This window comes from Taeniopygia guttata, chromosome 21 (genome assembly GCF_048771995.1).
Source record: "Taeniopygia guttata chromosome 21, bTaeGut7.mat, whole genome shotgun sequence".
Lineage (NCBI taxonomy): Eukaryota > Metazoa > Chordata > Aves > Passeriformes > Estrildidae > Taeniopygia > Taeniopygia guttata.
Window position 1 is genome coordinate 1,975,384 of NC_133046.1, and position 22,042 is coordinate 1,997,425.

The 22,042-nt window shown below is 42.5% G+C and overlaps 2 protein-coding genes across 4 annotated transcripts; one reads left to right on the top strand and one right to left on the bottom strand.

The window, feature by feature from the left end:
- Positions 1-641: 641 nt before the first annotated feature.
- Positions 642-12,644, bottom strand: SLC35E2B (solute carrier family 35 member E2B). Of its 3 annotated transcripts, none has more exons than XM_072917363.1 (9): positions 12,500-12,644; positions 9,327-9,845; positions 8,380-8,515; positions 6,741-6,868; positions 6,313-6,433; positions 5,252-5,305; positions 4,531-4,603; positions 3,777-3,922; positions 642-2,891 (listed from the first exon to the last, which is right to left on the bottom strand). In XM_072917363.1, exons 2-9 carry the CDS (start codon positions 9,649-9,651, stop codon positions 2,651-2,653), a joined length of 1,224 nt encoding a protein of 407 aa, XP_072773464.1. In that variant the 5' UTR covers positions 9,652-9,845; positions 12,500-12,644; the 3' UTR covers positions 642-2,650. The 3 variants fall into 3 exon arrangements, with proteins under 3 accessions (XP_072773464.1, XP_041576262.1, XP_072773463.1); XM_041720328.2 differs by having other exon boundaries at positions 12,450-12,630; XM_072917362.1 differs by lacking the exon at positions 12,500-12,644 and adding an exon at positions 11,287-11,532.
- LOC121470997 (uncharacterized) lies at positions 12,616-21,890 on the top strand. Its single transcript, XM_041720460.2, has 9 exons — positions 12,616-12,750; positions 12,904-12,985; positions 13,910-14,063; positions 15,541-15,686; positions 17,506-17,682; positions 18,327-18,440; positions 19,675-19,761; positions 20,636-20,783; positions 21,182-21,890. Exons 1-9 carry the CDS (start codon positions 12,740-12,742, stop codon positions 21,211-21,213), a joined length of 951 nt encoding a protein of 316 aa, XP_041576394.2. The 5' UTR covers positions 12,616-12,739; the 3' UTR covers positions 21,214-21,890.
- Positions 21,891-22,042: the final 152 nt, after the last annotated feature.

A 22,042-nucleotide genomic window follows, 5' to 3' on the forward strand; every position in this document is an offset into this window, starting at 1 on the left:
CTTACATGGAAATGAGTGAGAGTGTGAGGGAGGAGGGGACAGAGGTGACACTAGATTCCCAGAACAGCAGATCCCTAATTATCCTAATTATGATCCCCAAGATGCACTAATTATCCATCCCCCATTGGGAATATGACAATATAAGGGGAATAATGATATAGAATGGGAAATAACGGGATATAATGGGGAATAATGACAATTAAGAAGCACAGGGAGTGCTGCAACACTTTCCACCTGCACCTCCGTGCATCGGGAATACACATTTAAGGGAAAAATGCTCTGAGCGAATTAAAAATGTAAAATAAATAAAGTGCACGGCTCCAGCTCACAGAGCTTGTCCTTGTCACGGGTACCTGGGTGTGGCCACGAGAAATGCAAGGACAAAAACTCTAAAATGTTGCAAAAAATTCGATTTTTTTTGTCACAGGAAGAGCTGGGCTGGGACACCCTCGAGAATTCATAACAAAGAGCAAAAACCTGCTGGATTTTAAAATGAAGGGATATATGTGAGAACAGAGCTGGGATTTCTGTCACCTAAAGCAGAAATATGACACAAACCACACTTTTTTTTTTTTTTGTAGTTATACTTTCAAAAATCTCAGTGTATTTAGCAGAAAACAAATTAAAAAAAACCACAGAGCTCCACAGTCCACAGCTTTTATAAAAATGACAGGAGTACAAAAGAAAACAAAATACCACAGACATATCACATACACAAGGATGAAAAAAATTGGCATTTTTCTCCCTCAGGTCTTTGGGGCATCTGCCCCAGGTAGTCACTGAGACGTGGAAATCTAATTTTACAGAATTCCACTTGTATTTTCCTGTTAACCATTATTTTTACCATAAAGACCACTATATATCCATGCTACAACCTTCCAGAATAGTAGCAGTTATTAAAATCCACTCATTTTAATTGAAGTTTTGTTCCCAAAAAGTCCATGTTAATATTTTTGTAGCTACATGTGTGCTTTATTTTTGTCAAAACTGACTGTTCTTCAGAATTTTGAAAAAGAAAGTTAGCTTTTAATCTCTGATCTACCACAAAAACAAATTTCCTTTAAGAAAAAGGAAACTTAAAAGCAGCAGAAATAAAGATTTGCTTCAGTTTATGGTAAATATTCCTCCCATCTGTCACAGATGCCTCTGAGATTTCTTTATGTAATCAGAAATAAGATATTTTACACACAAGTCAGACTCATAACCCTGAGATTCTAAAAGGCAGCCTTTTGCTGCACTCTTAGAAATAATATAAAAAACCCCATCAATTTCTTTCCTCATGCATAATAAAATGAAATGAAAACAACAAAATGTTTTTTTACAGAAATACAGCGATCCTGCTTCCTTTGTCACCACAGTTTTCAGTGGTTATTTTTTTTTTTTTACCTCTAACCAACTACAAGTATTGAATTCAACACTCCATTTACACAGGGTAATTTGTGAATATTTGCATTTCATTTTTGCCAACAAATGATAAGAATGCAATATTTCCACATTCAATTTTTACATTTTAAACCACTACAAATCCTGGATTTGTAGCCAGCAGCAGCTGCTCACCACAGCTCATTTCCCACAGTTTGCTTCAAGCAAACCTATAAAGTTGGGGTTTTTTTTGGGAGAGAAGGGTGGGAATTCCAATCCCTCTTAGAATTATGGAATATTCTGAGTGGGAGGGGACCCACAAGGACCATCCACTCCAACTCCTGCCCTGTACAGAAGCCAAAATCCACCCCAAAAATCCCTTCTTGGGCTGTTCAAATGCTCCTGGACTCTGGCAATTTTTGGGAGCCCAAAAAGCCCTCAGGGCTTGAGGTGAGGTCAGAGTGGGACAATCTCATCCTTGGACCTCCTTCCATCTCTCCAGCACTCAGGAATGAGAGAGGATGCAGGAAATGCAGAGCAACAACCAGAAACTTCCACGAGGCACCAATTTCATCCCTCTGCCAGCAGAATTCCATGGTGGGGACCCATTTTCACATTGTTTGGATATGGAGGGAGACAGGAATTGTTCTCCCACAGGACACTGAAGTTCTTCCATCAGCACAGGTTTGGATGTGATTTGGAGTCAAAGAGAGACAGCAAAACCCACATTTACCACGTTCCAGGTCCTCTTTTAGGAGCATCAGACTCCCAAGGCTTTCCTGGATCCTTCCCAGCTCCTTCTAGCTCCAAATCCTGGGTAAGACCTGCCAGGAACTCAAAGGAACTCAGAGGAACAGCCACATCCACGAAGATTTCAGGAATTCAGAGGAACAGCCACATCCAGGAGGATTTGAGGAACTCTGAGGAACAACCACACCCAGGAGGATTTGAGGAACTTGAAGGAACTAGAGGAACAACCATATCCAGAAGGATTTGAGGAACTCAAAGGAACAATCACATCCAGGAGAATTTGAGGAACTCAAAGGAACTCATAGGAACAACCATATCCAGAAGGATTTGAGGAACTCAAAGGAGCAATCACATCCAGGAGGATTTGAGGAACTCATAGGAACAACCAAATCCAGAAGGATTTGAGGAATTCAAAGGAATAGCCAGATCCAGGAGGATTTCAGAAATTCAAAGGAACCACCACATCCAGGAGGATTTCTAGAATTCAAAGGAACAGCTCCATCCAGGAGGATTTCAGGAACTCAAAGGAACAGCCCCATTAATCATAGGGCTCCAAATCCTTGGGGATCAGGGGCTCGGTGTCCTCGGTGGGCCCTGGGGGCTGTGGGGCCATGGCCAGGCTGTGCAGGGTCTCCTGCTGGTGCTGCTTGGCCTTGTTGTAGAGCAGGACGCCCACGGTGACCAGGACAGTGCCCACGGCTGACAGGCTGGTGATCTTGTTCCCAAACACGATGATGCTGAGCCAGATGGACAGGGCGTGTTTGACAGTGCTGGCAACGCTGCGGGGACAGCAGGGGACATTGGGGACGTCAGGGGGACATGAGGGGACAGCACCAGGCTTTAATGTCAGCCTTGCCCCTAAACACCCCTTCAGATTCCACTTCCAGCCCCAGCCATTCTGTGATTTACCTCGTTCATCTCTTTGCAAAACCTTCAGTTTTCCATTTTTTTTTAACACCACCTCAGATTCCACTTCCAGCCCCAACTATTCTGTGATTTACCTCATGAATTTCTTTGCACAACACCTTTAGTTTTCTCGTTTTTTTTTTTAAACACCACCTCAGATTCCACTTCCAACCTCAACCATTCTGTGATTTACCACGTTCATCTCTTTGCAAAACACCTTTAGTTTTCCTTTTTTTTTCTTAAACACCACCTCAGATTCCACTTCCAGCCCCAGCCATTCTGTGATTTCCCTCATTAATTTCCTTGCACAATACCTTAACTTTCCTTTTTTTTTAAACACCACCTCAGATTCCACTTCCAGCCCCATCCATGCTGTGATTTTTCTCTTTGCACACTACCTTTGATATCTCATTCTCAAGCAGAAACACTGAGCAGGTAAAAACTAATAGAAAATAAATGCTCCTGACAAAAAATACAAGATAGTATTCTTGACCAAAAAAATTATAAAATGCTGCTTCTGACAAAAAAAAAAAAAAATTATAAAATAACGTTCCTGAAAAGGAATATAAAATAGTGTTCCTGACAAAAGAACATAATATAATGTTCCTGACCAAAAAAAATAAGAATGTTTCTGTAAAAAAAAAAAAATAGAAAATAGTGTTTCCTTATCAAAAAACACAAAACAGTGTTCCTGATCAAAGAAAATAAAATAGTGTTCCTAATGAAGAAATAGAAAATAACGCTCCTGACAATTTTACCTGAAAGTCACAGGGGAGATTTTCCCCATCAAGGCATAGGCTGTGACACTCTGCAGGTGGAACAGGACTCCATCGATCAGGAGGAGAATCACAATATCCTGGTTGTAGCTGAAGCTCCTCCCACTTTTCCCAATCACAGGCACGTCCTGAATTCCCCAAAAAAATCAAAAAAATTGGAATTTAAGGATTTAGTTCCTGAGAAAAATCTAAAGTGATTTTCCACCCAATTGTTAGAAGCAAAGTTTACATTTACATTTTAGCCCAATAAAACCCAAAACATACAAGACATTTAGAGCCAATAATTTTTTATCAACAAAAATTTGCTTTCATAGTTAATATTCCTGTACATCACATGAACAGCAACAAAAAGTCAACAAAGATTCCAGATTTTGTTTCAAGTCTTTATCTCAAAGCTCAAATGCACCGAGGCAAAATCATGATTTGAACTCAAAAATCCTGAGATAAATTCAGGCTTTTTGGATTAACTCACATCTCTATTAAATGATTTCTTTTAAAATTTTCTCTTTTTTACTGCCCCAACCTCTTGCAAACATTGGGTGAATTGTATTTCAGGCTGATTTTTTTAAAAATCAAAAATTAATTTTTCAAATAAAAATACATTTTTTAACAGGAAGGATAAAAGGTAAATTTTGAGATTAACCTTTGTCGCACATTCTGCTCACAATTTAAAAAAAAAACAACTAAATTCATTTTTAAAATCTCTAAATTCATTAAAATAATGAATTCAAATTACCATGAAAAATATCCAAGCTGGAATAAGCATAACCACAGCAGCAGCACTTGTGTAGAACTGAAGCTCTGGAGCTCTACAAAGGAGAAAAAAAAATTTAATTATTTAAAACTTCATTTTTCAAAGCAAAGATAAGAGGTTTGCTCTCAGGGGCTGAAGCTGAAAGGCACAAAAAACCAAAACTACCTTTTTATCACATGGTGAAATACAAATATTTTATTAAAGGTGGATTTTAGCACAAAATTTTACTCTTGGTTTAAGTTTCAGAGATAAAAAGTTGCTTTCTGCACACCCAGCAATGTTAGGGATGGTTCCTGATTGCAGTGTAAGGACTTATTGCTGTGAAAATATTATTTTTAGGGGTTTTAGTTCTATTTTTCAATATTTATATTTATAAGACATTATAATTTAATGCATTATATTTGTATAAAATATTTATATATTAAGAAAATATTTAAATTAAATAAAAATTATTTAATAACTATTAAATAAATATTTTATAAATATGTATATAATTTTATAAATATTTATATTTTATTGATATTTCTATTTTTAAATATTTATTTCTGGGAATTGTAACTGATTGGGAGCTCAGGGGAGTTTTCTTACCCTTATAAAATTATAGAAGTGATCAGATTTACACCTTTGTGCAATATAATGATAAATATTTAATTTCTTTATGCAGCCCTAATAGAAGCAAACCTGAAATATTTTGAGTACTTACGAAAATCTGTATTTATCTCCACTGAGTAGTTTTTTGGAAAAGACGTTTTGCAAGCTAGAGAAGAAAAAGAAAAGTTTAATTAACAAAAAAACCCCTAACTTTTAAAATTTAATTTGTTAAAATGTATTTTTAAATTAAAAATTAACAAAAATTGTTAATTTTTTTTAAATTAATTTTTTAAAATAATGTAGATTTCTTTTTAAAAATTAAATTTTTTTTCACTAAAAAAAATCTTTTAATTAAAGCCCACCATTTAGCTGTATTATAATTAGGACAAATCAATCAATTGATTGATCCTCAGGTAGATAAAAGTTTTCTACAAGCACAGAAAGGAGTTTGATCTAATGAAGTTTTATTATTTAATCTCAATAATGCTGTTTGATATGAGAGAGGAAGTGAATAATTTCTTAAAAATGCATTTTCAATACCAACATTCCTACGCACTGTACAGAATGAACAATGTTAAGTGATTTATTTTCTTTATAAAAATAAATGAGGTACAAAATATGAGGTACAAAATATAATTAATTGCTTTTTCCCACCCCCAGAGCTGCCCTGGTGTAGGAATGTGTCCCCTGTTGATGGAGTAAACAAGTTAACCTTTGTCTCCTTAAAAAGGACAGAACCCCAGAAATTTCTCTCCTCAATTTGGTTAAAAAACACCTCGTAGGACCTTGGGGACTTCACCTCAAATTTAAGGACACCCAATTGGACAGGAACTAAAAAGTCCTGAGCAATTCACTAGAAAAGAAGAGAACCAAACAAATAAAACTAAAAAAATCTCACCAAAGCAATTCACTAGAAAGGAAGAGAACAAAAGAAATAAATCACTTTTGTGAAATGTTTTAGCAGGAGCAAGAACCTCTTGCCCTGACTCGGTTTTTCTCTGTAAAGAGCTTTTTTATTTTGCCTTTTATTAAAACTTTTTTTGTTTCCAGCACTGCCACAGGAGCCATCCTGTACTTTTATGGCACCTGAGGTGCTGAGCTCTCAGGGGTGTGATATTTTGTGTATCAGAGCCTGCAGGACCCAGCTGAAGGGATAAAACACCAGGTGCTCACCAGTCCATGATGTTGGTGGACAGAGCTGCAGAGAAGCCCAGGATGTTGAAGCTGATTTCAGTGGCCGTGCACAGAGCCAACCCTCCCATCACGGGGATCAGGGAGAGATTCACCAGCAATCCTGCAGAGCAAAACGATCTCACTTTATTTTTTAATTATTTTATTCAATTTGAAATTTAATTTGAGAGAATTTGAAATTCTGAACAGCAAGAATAAAGGACTTCAGATTTTTAAAGCCGCGATAATTTCTTGACAGAAAAATAAGGATCCCCTTCCACCAAACCCTTTTAATTCTACAAACTCAGACTGATTTCAGTCAGACTGTGTTCAGACTGATTCTTCCAGCTGCATTTATTATATTTTAGAGGCCATACTTTCACCACAGGCAATAAAAAAAGAGAGGAATTAAATCTCATTTCAGGACTCACCGGTGTATTCCCCCAAAATCATCCGGGACATGATGACAGTGAAAATAGGAGCAGAGCTTTTCACAGTTTCTGCAAATGAAACTGCCACATTCTTCAGGCTGACCAGGCCCAGGACCACTGTTGCAAATCTGCAGCAGAAGAAAATCACAAGAAATTAATTTTAAAAAAGGAAGAAATTAATTAGTGCAACAGAACAAATTAAAATAATCCTTCAAGAGCTACTCTTGGACACTCAGCATAAAAAGAATTGCACTGTGGTTTCTCCTGCATCTCCAAGGTCAGATCTTTCTTTCAGCTATGGCTTAAACATTATTTATTTAAAGCAAATAAAGGCACCCTTGGGTAACTGAGGAATGTCTTTGGCTGCAGAGTGGATTTCTAGAAAACAAATTTACTTTTTAACACACTCCAAGCTTCAAGTGACCATTTTTTACGCCGAAGTTTTCAACAGGCTCAGTTAGAAAAGTGAAAAATCTTCTGAGAATCAGAAATGCACCAAGGAAACTTTAAATGCAGTTATCCATATTTAGTGTAAATTAGATATGCTACACAATTACCACAGTTTAAACTCTGAAATTAATTAAATTTATCACTTGTTTGATTTTCTTTATCAGTTTTGCAGGGTAGAGGAAACAAAACCAGGCATTTTTATTCCCTCCTTGACCACAAAACTAATACAAACCCAGCAAATAGCACCCAGCAAATATTTACCTTTCAAAAGATAAATTTTCATAACCTGGATGACTTTTGAGGCAAAAGGCTGATAAATATTAATGCACTAAACAAACATCAGCCTCAAAAGAGAGCAGGAAGAAAATAAACGATAAATGAGCTCTGGTAAAATGTAAATGTGATGAGAAGGCCAAAAAATTAAACATCTGGGAATAGAACAAAAGCAAATAAAATTAAGATTATCCTAGGATATTTTTGGAGGGGTGGAGAAAGAGAAATACTCCAAACACCTCATCAAGAATAAAAAGGCAGAGAGACATGAGAACAGAACTTTGGGGTTGAGGGTTTTAAGGATAGAGATTTTTTTTTTTTTGAAGATAGAGTGTATCACTACACTTTCTTTTATTTTTTTTGTTTATTTTATATGTTGGTAGTTATTGAAGCAGGGTTTTTGGTTTATTATGCATTTTTTTTTAAATGTAGTTTTTTTGGAGGAGAAATTGGTTTAGTCTATGGTTAATAAGAAAAGTTTAGTTAAAAATTACTCTATTATTTCTTTTTACTTAGAATTTTTCTTTTTAACATCTTAGGTTTTAGGTTGTTTTTTTTTTTCTTTTAGACTGAGGAGAAGTAATATTTTATAAAGCTTTTATTTTTTAAGGAAGGGTTAAAAGTTTTAAATATTTTGGATGGTTGGGATTTTTGTTTAGACTTTTAGTTTTTATGATTAGGTACGTTTTTGTTGTGTTTTTTGGGGTTTTTTTTTTTGGTTCTGTGTTTTTTTTGTTTTGTTTCTGGTTTTTTGGTTGGTTGGTTGTTTTTTTGGTGGTTTTTTTGTTGGTGTGTTGTTGGTACTGTTTTTTTCTTTAGAGAGATTCTGGGGGGGGAACATAAACATTATAGTCCTGATAAAATTCTTCTCTCAACAAATATTAGCAGAGATAATGCAGAAATGTTTCCCATGTACCTCATTAATCCAACAAAGAGCATGATCATGATGAAGTTGGGGGGGTAGGAGATGCGGGTTTTGTGCTGGTACAAACAGCACGGCACAAACATCTTGATGCAGCCAATGAAGGTGGTGGAAAGCATCTGAACAGCACCTAAAGGAGGGGCACAGAGGGGAAATGCAGTCAGATCACAAAATTCTGTGTCAGATCACACAACAAATCCATTTTCGTGAGAAAATCTCTGACACAAACATCTGTGCGGTGGTTTTTTGTATATTTTATACAATAGAAAAAGTGTATTTTATAAATATAAAAGTGTATCTTTTAGATAATGCTCACAAAAGCCCTTTGCTTCTACATCTAAGCCAGGCAGCACAATAAGCCAAATGTTTATAAACCTGGTTCACAGATAAACTGTTCTTTGTTTGCCCCTTGAGAAGAAAAAGAACTAAAATGGCCACTGGATAACAGAGATCACCAAAGGCAACTCTTGCACTGCACAGCTCTGGAGAGCATCAACAACTTACTCAAAAATTGACTTTTTGTTAAATCCTCCAGCACAGAAAACTAAAAAAAAATTATTTTTTTTTCTCTTAAAGCTCCTCTACGAGGAAAATTTCATCTTTCAGCAAGTGGAGGAAAGGACAGTGTCAGAAACCACTTTTCTGGCAAAAATCCCAAGATCCCTCCCCACAGCTTCCAAGCCAAGCATTTTTCACTTCAATTGAACCATTCTCTCCCCCAGCTTTACATGGGACAATCTGGGAATATCAGCCATAGGATCATGGAATATCCTGAGCTGGAAGGGATCATCCAGCCCAACTCTTATCCTCAGACACCCCAACCACCCCACCCTGTGCCTGGCAGCGTTATCCAAATGTTCTGGGAGTTCTGGCAGCTTTTGGGGCTCCCATTCCAGTAAAATAAATCAATTGCCCCCTGGAATTGAGGAAAAGCAGGGTACCAAGCATGCTGGGCTCTCCCTCCAGCAAGGACAGAATGTATTTGTTAAGGAACAGAGTGCAAAAGCTGAAGAAAAACCACAAAGTGAGGTAGATGAGGGCGTGGGAATTCCAGATGCCCAGGTCGGACTCGATGACCGTGGTCTCTGTGATTGTGATTTTCAGGACATTCTCCTCTGGCAAGCTGTCACTGCGAGCAATCACAAATTTCTCACTCCTGTTAGCAAAGAGGGAGCCCAGCTGGAACAGGGATTTTCCCTTTGGCTTCTCCTCCAGCTGAGGAGGGCTCGGGGCCTCTGGGGTCAGGGCACTCGGCACGGCCGACATGGTGAGGTGAAGAAATAAATATTTGTCCTTCACACAAAGCAACACTGACACAGCACTTGTTGAAATAAAAATGTCATGTGGTCAATGCTTCATCTCCCAGGGGCCTGGAAAACTGGGCTTGGTCCTCCAAGGAACATCTTGCAGGAATATAAACTCCTCATGCTTCTTCATGTGGGCTGCTCCATGTTTTCTGCCTAAGAGGAGGGAAAAAAGGGAAAGAAGGGAAAAAAAACATGTGTGACATTTTATATTCCTAGTGCAGCAAAGAGCACATTTCACCTGCACTTTATGAAAGATACAGAGACTTCTGTAATCCTTCAGGCTGGATTTTGGACTCCTGATGTATTCATGCCAAGATTAAGCAACAAGAAATCATCTTGGGGAGGTTTTTTAATTCTAAAATAACACCCACCCACCAGACTTTGTGGTTTTATGTCCTTTTCCCTCAGGAGCACCTCAACACAGCCTTTCCAATTATAACTAACTCCTCTTCCAGATTCTACCGTGTCTTTGATCTCAGTCTGCCTTTAAACACTCCCCAGAAAAATCATCCCAACCCAGGAAATCCAAGCAGGAATCTCTGCCCTTTATACTAAATAACCTGTAATCAACCTAAGTCAAAGAGAACAATAATCAAGGGCTGTAACTCCCAGTAATCCCAGAGCTTCCCTGGTAAATGTATCCAGGTGAAAAAAGTAGGGAAATATGTCCAAGAGCTTTCCAGAATGGTTATATATTTAGTTACATGGGAATAATAAACCTTCCTCATTTTGCTATACCTTGCAATTCAATATTAGCACTTGCAACTAATTCTTAAAGCCTTTTTAGCAGACTTGGCAGCAAAAGGCATTAAATGGTTCTCAACCAGAGCTTTTTTAAAAAAAAAATATTACAAATTACACAAAATGTAGCCAGTCACAGTGGCAGAGCAGAGGAAACAAGGAAACCACCCTGTTAAAGAAAGAGAAACACAAGAGTTCTAACAAGAGATATTGCACCTGCCCTGATTTTTTGAGCAGTTCACTGTATTTTCTTTAAGACTTTATTCTTAATGCTTTTTAAATGTCCAATGTGACTTCTCAAATAAATCACGAAGAGGTACTGAGGAGTTAAATATCTGGTGTCAGTCTCAGTATCCTACACAACAGCTGTTTCACGGTGAAATTGTCCATTCCTCACATTCTCCAGTCACTACAGCCATGCACTGAAGATTTCCATCCCCGTGCCCTTATCTCTTCCCATTTTTCCAGGAATTCATGCCAGCAGCACACTGAGGTATGGGACCCTCTGACACCATCACATTAAACCACAAACTTGCGGTAACCCAGTTTAACACAAAACTTTGAAAAAAGATACACGTTCTCCAAGAGAATTTGTTCAGAAAAATGGGATTTTTGACTCCTCCTCCTTTTCCAGGTCATTAAAAAATACCCCACTACATTCGAAATAGTTAATTCTCACAGCTTTTCCAATAGCTTTTCTGTTTATACAACTTAATTAAACCAAGACCAACTAAGCACAACCAAAGCCCCACCCTCAGCAGTGCTGTGATATCAGATTTGATATCACTGATTCCACACACGCCAGGAAGCAGAACAGCAAATAACAACAAAATTACTCCCCTAAATTACTGACCTGCTGGCTTTAATCAACTGGAAAGTCTAAATGGGCTGAAAGAGTTCTCCATCTGGAACTAATTCAGTCTTCCTCCCTCAAGGCCAACCAGCAGCTGATGTTTACCAACAGATGAAAACGTGGCAGTGGTTGGCAGTTGTTTCTCTTGGATTACTCACAAAGACTCAATCTTCCAGCTCAGAAGAACCGGCAGCAGCTGAGCGCCTCTCACACTCCTTGCACCTTCTCCAATCCCTGACTACACTCCTATTAGCAATTATGGTGGAAAAAATAACCATGAAGAACTTTAGAAAGTCGGCTTTTCACAAATAGAAACTAAAGCTCAAATATGTTGCAAGGCTGATGTGTCAGTGAAAAACCAAGTGTCCGTGACCCTTTGTGTGTTACGCAAAGGTCACTCAAACATTGCTCCCAACGCAGCTAACGCACAAAATTCCACACCCTGAGCAAGCCTCGCTCATTAACACCGCTTCGCCTATGGCAGCCAGAGCATCCAGGATGTTACAAACACCGCAAACAGCAGCAGCAGAGGCTGAATGGCTGAGACAGCTCAGCCCTTTGTGGCACTCCAGCCGTGCTCCTGCTCACCCACTGCCAGAGCCTTCCCTGCGCATTCCCAACCGCACTCCGTTCCCATTCCCATTCCCGCAGCATCCCCCGCACCGGAGCGGGGCTCGGACCCTCCCGGGAGCACCGCGGCCCTTCCGACCCTGCCTGCGGGCCCGGGGGCTTCCAGCACCGCCACCCCTGCCCGGGCCCGGCATCCCTCAATCCATCCCCGGAGCCTCCAGCGCATCCCGGCTGGCACCTGCGCCCTCCGCAACCCCGGCGGCACCGGGCTCCGGCAGCACCGGGCTCCGATAGCACCGGGCTCCGATAGCACCGGGCTCCGGCAGCACCGGGCTCCGGCAGCACCGGGCTCCGATAGCACCGGGCTCCGGCAGCACCGGGCTCCGGCAGCACCGGGCTCAGACAGCACCGGGCTCCGGTACCGCACCGGGCTCCGGTACCGCACCGGGCTCCGGCAGCACCGGGCTCCGGCCGCCCATCCCCTGCCGTGCCCGCAGCCCCGCGCTGCAGAGCCCCGGGGCTGGCGGGGGCACCGCGGAGCCGAGCGCCGGGCTCGCCCCTTTGTCCCCACAGCGGCGGGGAGGCCATTTTACCAAAAGCACGAGGAAAGGCAGCAAAGCAGAAGCGGGTACGGGGCACGCACAGCCGGGTCGAATTCGCTGCCGCCGCCCCTCCATCGAGCCGGGCGGGCTGCCCAGCGCCGAGGGATCCCCGCGGCGGAGGGCGGGAGCGCGGCGGCCCCGCCGCCCGGGAGGAGCCCGGGCCGCGCTTCCCGCCGTGCCGGGGAAGTGACGCGGGGCGGGCCGGCCCCGGAAGCGCCGCCGGGACCCTCCGCAGCCATGTAGGACCCGCGGGCGGCGGGAGGCGAGGCGCGGCCGCCGCCATGGACGGCAGGTACGGCCGGGCCGGGCCGCACCACGCGCGGCGCGGGGGCGTCTCCCCGCGCTGCCCCGGAGGCGCCCGTGCTGGGGATGGGGGGTCTGGGGCGGTTCCCCCCCCGCTGCGGGGGTGGTGCGGCCCCTGACGGCCCCGCTCTCTCTCCCTCAGCGGCGCCGCGGCTGCGGCGGGGCCGAACCTGCCCAACCTCACCCCGCGGCACCGGCAGCTCATCCCCACGCCCTGCGGCCCCGTGAGTACAGCCCTGCCCCGAGGGGGTGGAAGAACATGGCTCAAACCCGCGTGCGAAGTCAGGTGGAGCAGGGACAGGCGGTGTCCGCTCGCCGAGGCTTGGCACAGCTCTGCTGACAGCGCTGTGGAATGCCCTGAGCTGGAAGGGACCCTCAGGATCATTGATCAGCTCCTGGCCCTGCTCACACACCCCAAAATCCCACCCTGGGCACCCCTGACAGCTCCTGGGACCCTCAGGATCATTGATCAGCTCCTGGCCCTGCTCACACACCCCAAAATCCCACCTGGGGCAGCTCCTGGAGCTCTGGCAGCCTGGGCAGTGCCCATTCCTGTGCCCAGCACCCTCTGGGGGATGAACCTTTCCCAAAATCCAACCTGAACCCCCTGGCCCAGCTCCAGGGGTTCCCTGGCTGTGTCCCTGTCCCAGAGCAGAGATCGGAGCTGCCCCTGCAGCCCCTGAGGTTCCCCTCAGTCTCCTCCCACTGAACAAAGTGTTAAATTCCTGTGAGGATTTTGCTCCATCTGAAATATTTCAATAAAAGAAGAGAAGGACTTTGCCTTCCTGAGAACGCTGACCCTGTCTTTGCAGTTTTCTAAACCTGAAAGTGTAGGAAAATGTTATTTCCACGCTCGGACAGGTGTGCATGTGGGCAGTGTTAATGTCTTGGGTTATAACACCGTGGCCTTGTGAGGCACAAAGACAGGCTGTGGGTATAAACCAGGACAATCTAAGCTGAGATTAATTATGAAATAAAGTTACACTTCTCCCTTCCTCACCAGTTTAAATCCAATCGTGGAGTTCCTCTTCCTTTTCCCAAAGGAAACCCTGCAGTGTCTCATTCACCCCACTTACCTCAGTGTGATTTTTAGGAACAGCAATGAGTTTATTCTGCATGATGTGTTAAAGAGTTTTCTCCGTTTACAGATAAAACCATGTTCAGAGCTCTCATTCCCTGTGAAGATCTACTTCTGTGTCACTATTTTGTCCCTGCTGAGTGTCATAGGGCTGACCATCGAGACGCTGGTGCGCCAGACTGAGGAGGATTTCACCATTTCCTTTATTCAGTTGGTTGGAGTTGGTAAGAAACCCAGTTTGGATGGAGTAAAAAATGAAAATAATAATAATAATGATGATGATGTTGTGGTTAAGCAGGAACTAAAGTTTCTTATATAAGAGAAACTGGATGTTCAGCTATTCCAGAAAAGTTCACCAGTTCCTATTTTAAAGTCTGAGCCATAATATGCTGAGAATTCTCGTGTCCACAGTCCAAGCTTCCTTCCTTGGGTATTTTTCCAGTCAGAGTTTCAGCAGAAGCTTTGTGGGTCTGTTTGTATTAAACAGAAATTAACATTAAAATAACCAACTCGAGGATTTCAGGAAATCTCATGTGCATATGCCATCTCTGCAAAAGGCTTGATGACCAAAAAAGAGTTTATTTTCAAATTTGTACAGATTCTGTGGGTTTTGCAGCTGAATTTGCGAAACAAGGAAATACCATCTTAAGCCTTTCAGGTCTTCCTGAGGTCATGTCCAGAAAATCACATGTTTCACTTTGTAATTGGCCAATGATTTTCCATTTTCTCAGTCCCTGTTAAGGGCAGTGAAAAAGGAATTTCATTCACTGAAGGTTTGTTTACAGAGACTGAAGTTACTGTTTAATTGGAAGATTTGTACAATGCTGTCCCCATGTTCAGCACAGCAAATTGGATGAACTGATGTGTGGAATTAAGGAAGCAGTGCTTTGGAAAGAGAAATTTGTTCTTATTTTGGCTGCTGTAAGAATTAACCAGTGTTTGCAGCAGTGTCCTGTGAAAAAACAAAGCCTTTGCCTGTTTCATTTCATTCAAATAAACAACTGGACATAATGTTCAGTGTGGTATTCATAGAAGTTTGGATAACACACTGTGGCAAGCACATTCTCTCTCAAGATTTTTCATAGAGGAGCATAGAGGAAAGAAAGAGAAAACAATTTCTATTTCTGCTCTTTGCTTTCCATGTGGAATGTGTTTGGAGAATTGTTTCCCTGGGGTGATGCTTGGTTGGGTTCTGGTGAGGATTGTTTGAGCTGATGGCCAATCCAACCTACCTGGGGCTGGGCTCTCAGAGAGGGTCACCAGTTGGGAATGAGTGAGATGGGAGTTAGAAAAGTGGGTTTGTAGTTTTAGTATCTCCTTTAAATAGCATATTAATGTATCATAGTATAGTTATAATAAATAAATCATTCAGCCTCTGAGCTGCAGTCACACATCAGCACTTCTCCCCTCCGGGCTCCCCTGCATTTACAATAAGTGGAAAATCCTGAGAAAGTGAGAATGTACTTGCCACATACACTGCCATTTTCACAGTGGTACTTCACAAGTAATTAAAAAATACAACCAATTATTTAATTTATTGTGTGCTAAACATAGCAGGGCGTGTTTTAATCACCTGATCAAGCTCCTCGGTAAGAACAAAGACCGAGGAGCATCAGGGACACTTTGCCCCTTGCCCTTTGGCTGCAGAATTGGGAGTTTTGCCCTGTTGGAGCTGGCACTGACATTCCCTCTCGCCCCCAGTGTTCTGTGTGTATTATGTGAGCAGGGGCATCCTGCAGGAGAACCGCCAGGAGCTCTCTGTGTTTGTGCTCTCCATCCTGCTGGTGATGCTGCGCTCCATCATCAACTTCAGCCTGCTCCCTGCTGAGCAGAAGCCAAAACTGCTGGTCAGTCTCTGCTCCTCAGCAGATTTCCTTCCCCCTCAGCTTGGGTTTGAAAATGCACCATTGATTGGGAGGGCAAAATGGCTGTGCTAACACAGATCATATTTTTTATTTATTTGTTTGTTTGTTTATGTTTATATATACATATATATATGTATATTATACATATATATATGTATAATCAATTATTTTTATATAGTAATTATTATTAATACACAATATAATATTTATATTACATTACATTATAGAGTACTATAGGATATATTATATATTAATATATATTAAATAAAATATATATTATATAAAATTATTTTATATTATCCTATATATAATATATATTCTTATTATATTATTATATAGTGTATACTATATACTATTATGTATACTCTATATACTGTTTTGTATATGATGCTCATCATATTTATCATATTTATATATTATATATATATTTAATGTTATACAATAGCTTATATATTCTATTTATTACATATATTATATATATTATATACTTATATGATATTTTGTATTATGTTTATATTAATTTTATTTATTTATCTTATATATTATTATTTATTACCTATTTTATTTATTATTTACTTTCATATTTATTATTACATATTATTTATAACTATAAAAATTATTTAATGTATTTTTGTATTTATTTGTATGTTTTTGTATTTAAATTTTTGTATGTAAAATACAAAATTTTTATTTTGTATTTTTTAAATTAATTTTTGTCTTTTTGTGTTTCTTATGTATTAATGTCACTGATAAGAGAGAATCAGGCTCAATTACTGCACAACAAAATGTGCACACCCACAACTGCAAATCTTCTCTGAGCTGATCTCTGAGTTTCCTTATGGCAGCACCAAAAATAACAGAAATATCAATGAATTACAGAAAATTACTGTGAAATGTATCCTTCACCTCACCTACCTTGGTTTAGATTTCCCTCTGAAATGTCTGGCCTGAAGTCACAGGAATCTAACCCGGGCTACCCCTGGAATCCCAGTCTGTACACAGTGCACATAAATGTTTTTTTATCAGATTTAGGGGAACCTGCAAGGAAACAAAAAGATCAATCACGCCACTCCAGGTTATCCTGTTTGCATTTCAGAGCAGTGAATTTTTTAAAGGATTCTAGTCTAGGCCTTACTAAGGTTTGTAGTGAAATTCCCACTTGCTGTGTTTCCAGGAAGTGCTTTCTTTTTATCACGTATTTCTCAAAAAGCTGTGAAGTCATCCAAAAATGACTCTGCAGCAGGAGAGGGAGCAAAGCAGCTTTGCCAATTCAGTTTGTTTATCTTTACCCAGACTGGGTTACTAGGGCCAATAAGGAAAAGGCATCAAAGAAATGCAGGTTACATTTAAGAGGCACAGCCAAGTCATCAGTTTAAATATTAAGCAAGAGCTTCAAAGTAAAGCCTGGCATAAATGTGAAAAGTAATTTTAGGGTTTTTTTTTTTACTGTTCTAACTAACTTGGATTACTGTAACTCTGTTTCCTGAAATAATTTCAAGTTATAAATTATCACTGTAATTCTGAAGGATGTTTTGCCACGTGAGCCATCCTTAAAGCAGGAAAAATTGAGTGTTAATTCCAGCAGAGTGGATACCAAAAGACACCAACCTGTGTTTCTTGGAATTTTACAAGTCCAGCACTGAGAATAACCCCCTGTCCCAGTGGGAAAAGTTGTTTTGTTCCAGCAGAAACTCAGAAGCAGTCTCTGTGAAGATTTTGCTACTCCTGCCTGTGTTCCCAGCGGGGTTCAGGTGCCAGCCTGCCCCTGCTGTGGCAGTGCCATGGTGTTTCTGTCCCCCAGGCCCGTTTTGTGCTGATCCTGCTGGTGGGCTCCTTCGATGTCATCTGTGCCCTCGTCCTCATCCAGAGCCAGTCCATGATGGCATTCCGGGTGGGGGGAGCCCTGGAGAGCCTCCAGTCCCAGTACTTCATGCTCAACCTCTGCTTTTCCATGCTCACTTTCGATCTGCAGGCACAGGTACAGAGCTCTGATTCCCTTTTTCCCTCTTCCTGATGGTATCTTGGACTGGCTGAGCTGAATTATTCCTACCCAAGAGCAATCCTCTTTCTTACCTTTATTATATTGACTTAAAATTGGTTATAGCTCCATGGGTTTGTCATAGCTCAGCTAAAATCCATATAAATGAATTAAAATATTTTCGTTGTTGTCCTGCACAAAAGGAGCTTATTTTTTGGGAAGTTTATCCATAAAAACAATTGCATCCAGGAGCTCTACCCCACCCACGGCCTCCTGAAAAAAGCGAGGTTATTCCTGCCCATCTCAGCCTCCAGTGTCCTGTATTGAGGAAATGATTATGGAGTGGGAGAGGGGAACTTGTCCAGCAGGGCAGTGAGACAGAAAATTAAATTACAGATGGGGGAATTGAGCCCAAGACCTGTTACTTCTGTAAGCAGCCCTCATCTTCATTTACTGCTGCTTTATCTGCTCTCTCTGTTCTCCTGGTTGCTGTTATACAGGGAATTACCTCTGTCCTTCTTGAGGAATAATTCAGCTTTTAGACCCATGCCCAACTTGCTGTTGCAGGGAGTTTGTGGCAGATATTTTTTTGGTGGGGCTGCACAGTGCCAGGAATGATTTCATGCAATGTTTGCCTCCCCCAGCTGTGCCTGTGCATCCTCCTGATCAGCCTGCACGAGGTGACGCTGCTGCACAACGTCATCTCAGCCACGGGCGTGGTCTGGGGCTGCCTGAAGGTCACCGTGGGCATCATTGCGGTGAGTGTCCAGCTGCAGGGGACACCAGGGACACCCAGCCCCTGGCACTGCCCATCCTCACCCCACAGGCTCAGGGGAGGGAGCCAGGAAGGAGAAAAGCAGAGCACCAACAGTGCTGAAGCCAGGTTTTGTCTAAATCTGTGTCTGAACTGAGCACACAGAGTGAAGTCATGTTGTCATTGGGCCGTTCTGAGGGATGTTGTTTTAGTCTCAGTCCTTGATCACTTTAGAAATCTGGAGGATTACACTATCTTCAGTATTTCTGCCTCTCTGCCAAGGCTGGTTGAACTGGGAGCAGTCCTCCAGGCCTTAAATCCTTAGGGAACCACACGAAAAAGATGATGGTCCTTTGCTGGGGTATCTCCTTCAAGCCTCAGGGAGAGTTTCCAGGTTAACCTAAAGATTTGTGAACTTGAAATGTCATTTTTCATGTCAGACTGAACCTCCTCTGAAATCCTGAGCCTCTGTTCCAAGAAAGATTGCAGAATCAGGGCCAAAGTACACCAGATAAGTGAGTTTCTTATTACCAGGAAGGTGTTTAGGGGTTTTTGGGGGTGGATGTTGGTTTAGGCTCCTGGGGTGTTTGCTTTAGTCATTCACACAGATTCACACAGCTGAAATACAGCTCCCTGTGTGTTTTGATGGCTTTCCTGCATTTAAAACACATCAGTTTTGGGTTTGGGGGGAATCTGGTGCTGATCAGATACATCAAATCCAATCCTAATACTGGCACAGTCACTGCTCTCACCTCCAGTGGCTCAACTGCTTTTCCTTCCTTGCTCAGACCCAGGGCTGCTGCAGTCCCCTTCTTCTTTCCCAAGCCTTAGGGTGAATTGTGAAATTAAATTCTCCTGGCACTTCAATCCTCTTGCTTCTCCCACACTTCACTCCTCAGTGACTGCACTTCTCTGTAGTAAAAAGAAAGGTAGAGTAAAAGGTAGAGTAAAAAAAAAGCCACAGAGAGCTTTTAGTCTGTCACCTATGAAAACATTCAGCTGCTAGAGGAAATCTGAGTGTGCTCAGGAAGGTCATCATCACTCCTGGCCCAGCTCAGGGGAAAACAGAGGCTGAATTTCCTGCTAAAAAACATGGGTGGAGAAGGGACGTGGAGAGCAAAGCTAAAACTGAGAACTCAGCTTAGCCAACACTTGGAATGTTATGAAAAATCAACTATATGTAGCTTTTTTAGAATATATACCAACTTAAAAAAGCTGTATCTCATCTTATTTTGCAGATTTTAAAAGAGCTGAAACCTCTGGTGTGGGTTTTCCTGATTCAGAATGTGCCTGAGGTGGTTTATCTCATCTACCTGCTCTACACGGTAAGGGGAGCAAGGCTGGGAGGTCTCACCCTCATCCTTCCCAGGGCCCAGAGATGTTGCTTTACCCTTCCCTGCAGCTCCTGCTGGATATAAAGAGAGCAGAGCACGTCCTGCCTCTCCAGGATCAACTTTTCACTATAGAGATAAAGTCAAGTCGCTCTTGAACTGAGTAGAGAGAGAGGCTCTGGAAGTCCCTGCAAAGAATGATGAGGGAAAGATGAAAGAAATTCTTTTTCAATATACACAACTTCTCAAAAATGCTTCCCCTCCTTCACAACAAGCCTCAGGTGGTGCCAGAGCATTTGACCAGGGCTCAGTTGTTGTGTTTTAAAGAATTTCTTAGGCAGCACACACAGCTGTGGATCCTGCTGTAGCCAAAACAAGGCGGTGCAAGCCAAACAAGCTCCAGTTTGGGGCAGTTTTTTGGCTCTGTAAGACTGATAATACCTTTATCAGTGAGCACCTCCCACAAGATGTGTGAGGAGAGAGGAAGGCAGGGGGAAGCCAGGCTGTTCATGCTGGGCAGGGCTGGAATGCTGAGAGTGGCCAGTGCTTCTCATCCTTCCCACCCACAGCCCCCAGACACCAACACCACCCTGGGGCTGCAGCCACCCGCAGCCTCAGGGATCCACTTACCAAATGCAGCTTCCCATCATTCCAGTTTGAGCTGGCAGAGCACAGCAGGACTCCACACTGTCTGTACATCATGAAATCAGAAAACTGAGATGGTTTCAAAGTGACCAGTTGGGTTTTTCTTTTTCCCCAGTTCCCAGCAGGTGACTCCTCTCAGAAATTCAATGCTTGGTTGCATGTTGTGGCTTCAAGGGTTTTTGGCAGCAGGTGGTGATGGTTTCGTGTCTCCCTTTTCCTGCAGGTGATAAGGGAGTGGGGCAAAGGCAGTTCTTACACCCTGGAAGCTGCTTTCATCACTGGCTCCTGCATTTCTGTCACAATAAAATCTGTTCTGTTCTGGGCTCTGGTTCACGTCTACCGTAGCTTCGGGCAGGGGCTGAGGGAGAGAAGTAAGTACCCCAAAAATTCACTGGGAAGGGTGGGGCCTGTTCTATCCGTGTCCCAGTCCTGGGAAATAGCCAGGAAAATCCTTAAGAGGAAAAGGCAGATCCCCAGTCAAGCAGTTGTGCAGCCTCAGAATTACCAGGCTGCCGAAGCTCAGAAGTTGGGTGGAACAGATGTGGCTTTTCCCTGGAGAAAGCTGCTGCCAACCTGAGCAAGAACTGCTGCTGTCCAAAAAAAAATCACACCTGTGCAAGCAAACCTCTGGCTACTTGCAGTGTTTCTCTCACACTGTATGACACAGGGACAGCAAAGGGACACCGATGTGACACAACCCAAAGCTCCAGCTCCCCGAGGGTCACCGAGTCCCTGCAGTGCTGCTGACTGAGCTCCTCTCTTCCCACAGTGTTTTCTTCCTATGGAAGGATCGACTCCTGAGCCCTCCCTGCAGCTCTCCCAGAGTGAAGCCACCCCAGGAGCTCCTGACCAAGGACCTGCATTCAGGGAGGCAGTGAAGGGTCGCTTTCCCAGGATGGAGGAGGTCAGGAAGGTGTCACACATTTCTTGGAGCAGTGCAGGTGGGACAGAGTTTGAAAAGCAAAACGCGTTTGGGAATTCCCAGCTGATCTACTGACAGCACCAAGCATCTTTCACTCCTTTTCCTACTGCTTTGGAAGCACGGGGAGGGGTCACACCCGCATGTGTGTGGGGAATGTTGCTCCTTTCAATGCTTCTGGCCTGGATAGACACAAACATCATGAAGGAAATTTGCTCACCCGTTCTCTGTACCCGAGTCTGGAAGGTGACTGTGCTGCCATCATTTCCAGCTTGGATCTACTGCACAGCAGCTCCAGCCCTGACGGGTTGGTGACAGTGGTGTCCCCTCTCTAAGGCTTCTTTTCCTCTGGCTTCAGAATATTTGTTTGTTTTTTTTTTAACCCCAGCTACACATGAAAACTTGTAACCTCACCCCTCCCTCAGCGTAACCAAGGTGCCATTTCATACCAGGGGGACTGTTACAATGAAGCCTTTAATATTGTAATTTAAAAGTTTGGTATTTTATTGACTGGAACCTTTAACTACTGGCTATTTTTAAATAAAGTATAAGCACAGTTTGTGTATGGATAATTATTTCACATGGAACAGCACCAATTCAATGGGAAATCCCTTACAAAACTGGATAGGGAAGAGGTTGGGACTGGAATTCATGGGTGCTGTGGACATTGCCACTACTCTTCAGACACAGCTTTGTTTGCAGGCAGCTAGA

Bases quoted from the DNA above. Each gene is read 5' to 3' on its own strand.
- SLC35E2B (XM_072917363.1), bottom strand. From the start codon at position 9,651: ATGTCGGCCGTGCCGAGTGCCCTGACCCCAGAGGCCCCGAGCCCTCCT. The intron at 6,869-8,379 runs GTACATGGGAAA...CTTCTGCTGCAG, and splicing joins CTCTTTGTTGGATTAATGAG to ATTTGCAACAGTGGTCCTGG. The intron at 5,306-6,312 runs GTGAGCACCTGG...TTTCTTCTCTAG, and splicing joins TCCACCAACATCATGGACTG to CTTGCAAAACGTCTTTTCCA.
- LOC121470997 (XM_041720460.2), top strand. The intron at 15,687-17,505 runs GTCAGTCTCTGC...TCTGTCCCCCAG, and splicing joins AGCAGAAGCCAAAACTGCTG to GCCCGTTTTGTGCTGATCCT. The intron at 18,441-19,674 runs GTGAGTGTCCAG...CTTATTTTGCAG, and splicing joins TCACCGTGGGCATCATTGCG to ATTTTAAAAGAGCTGAAACC.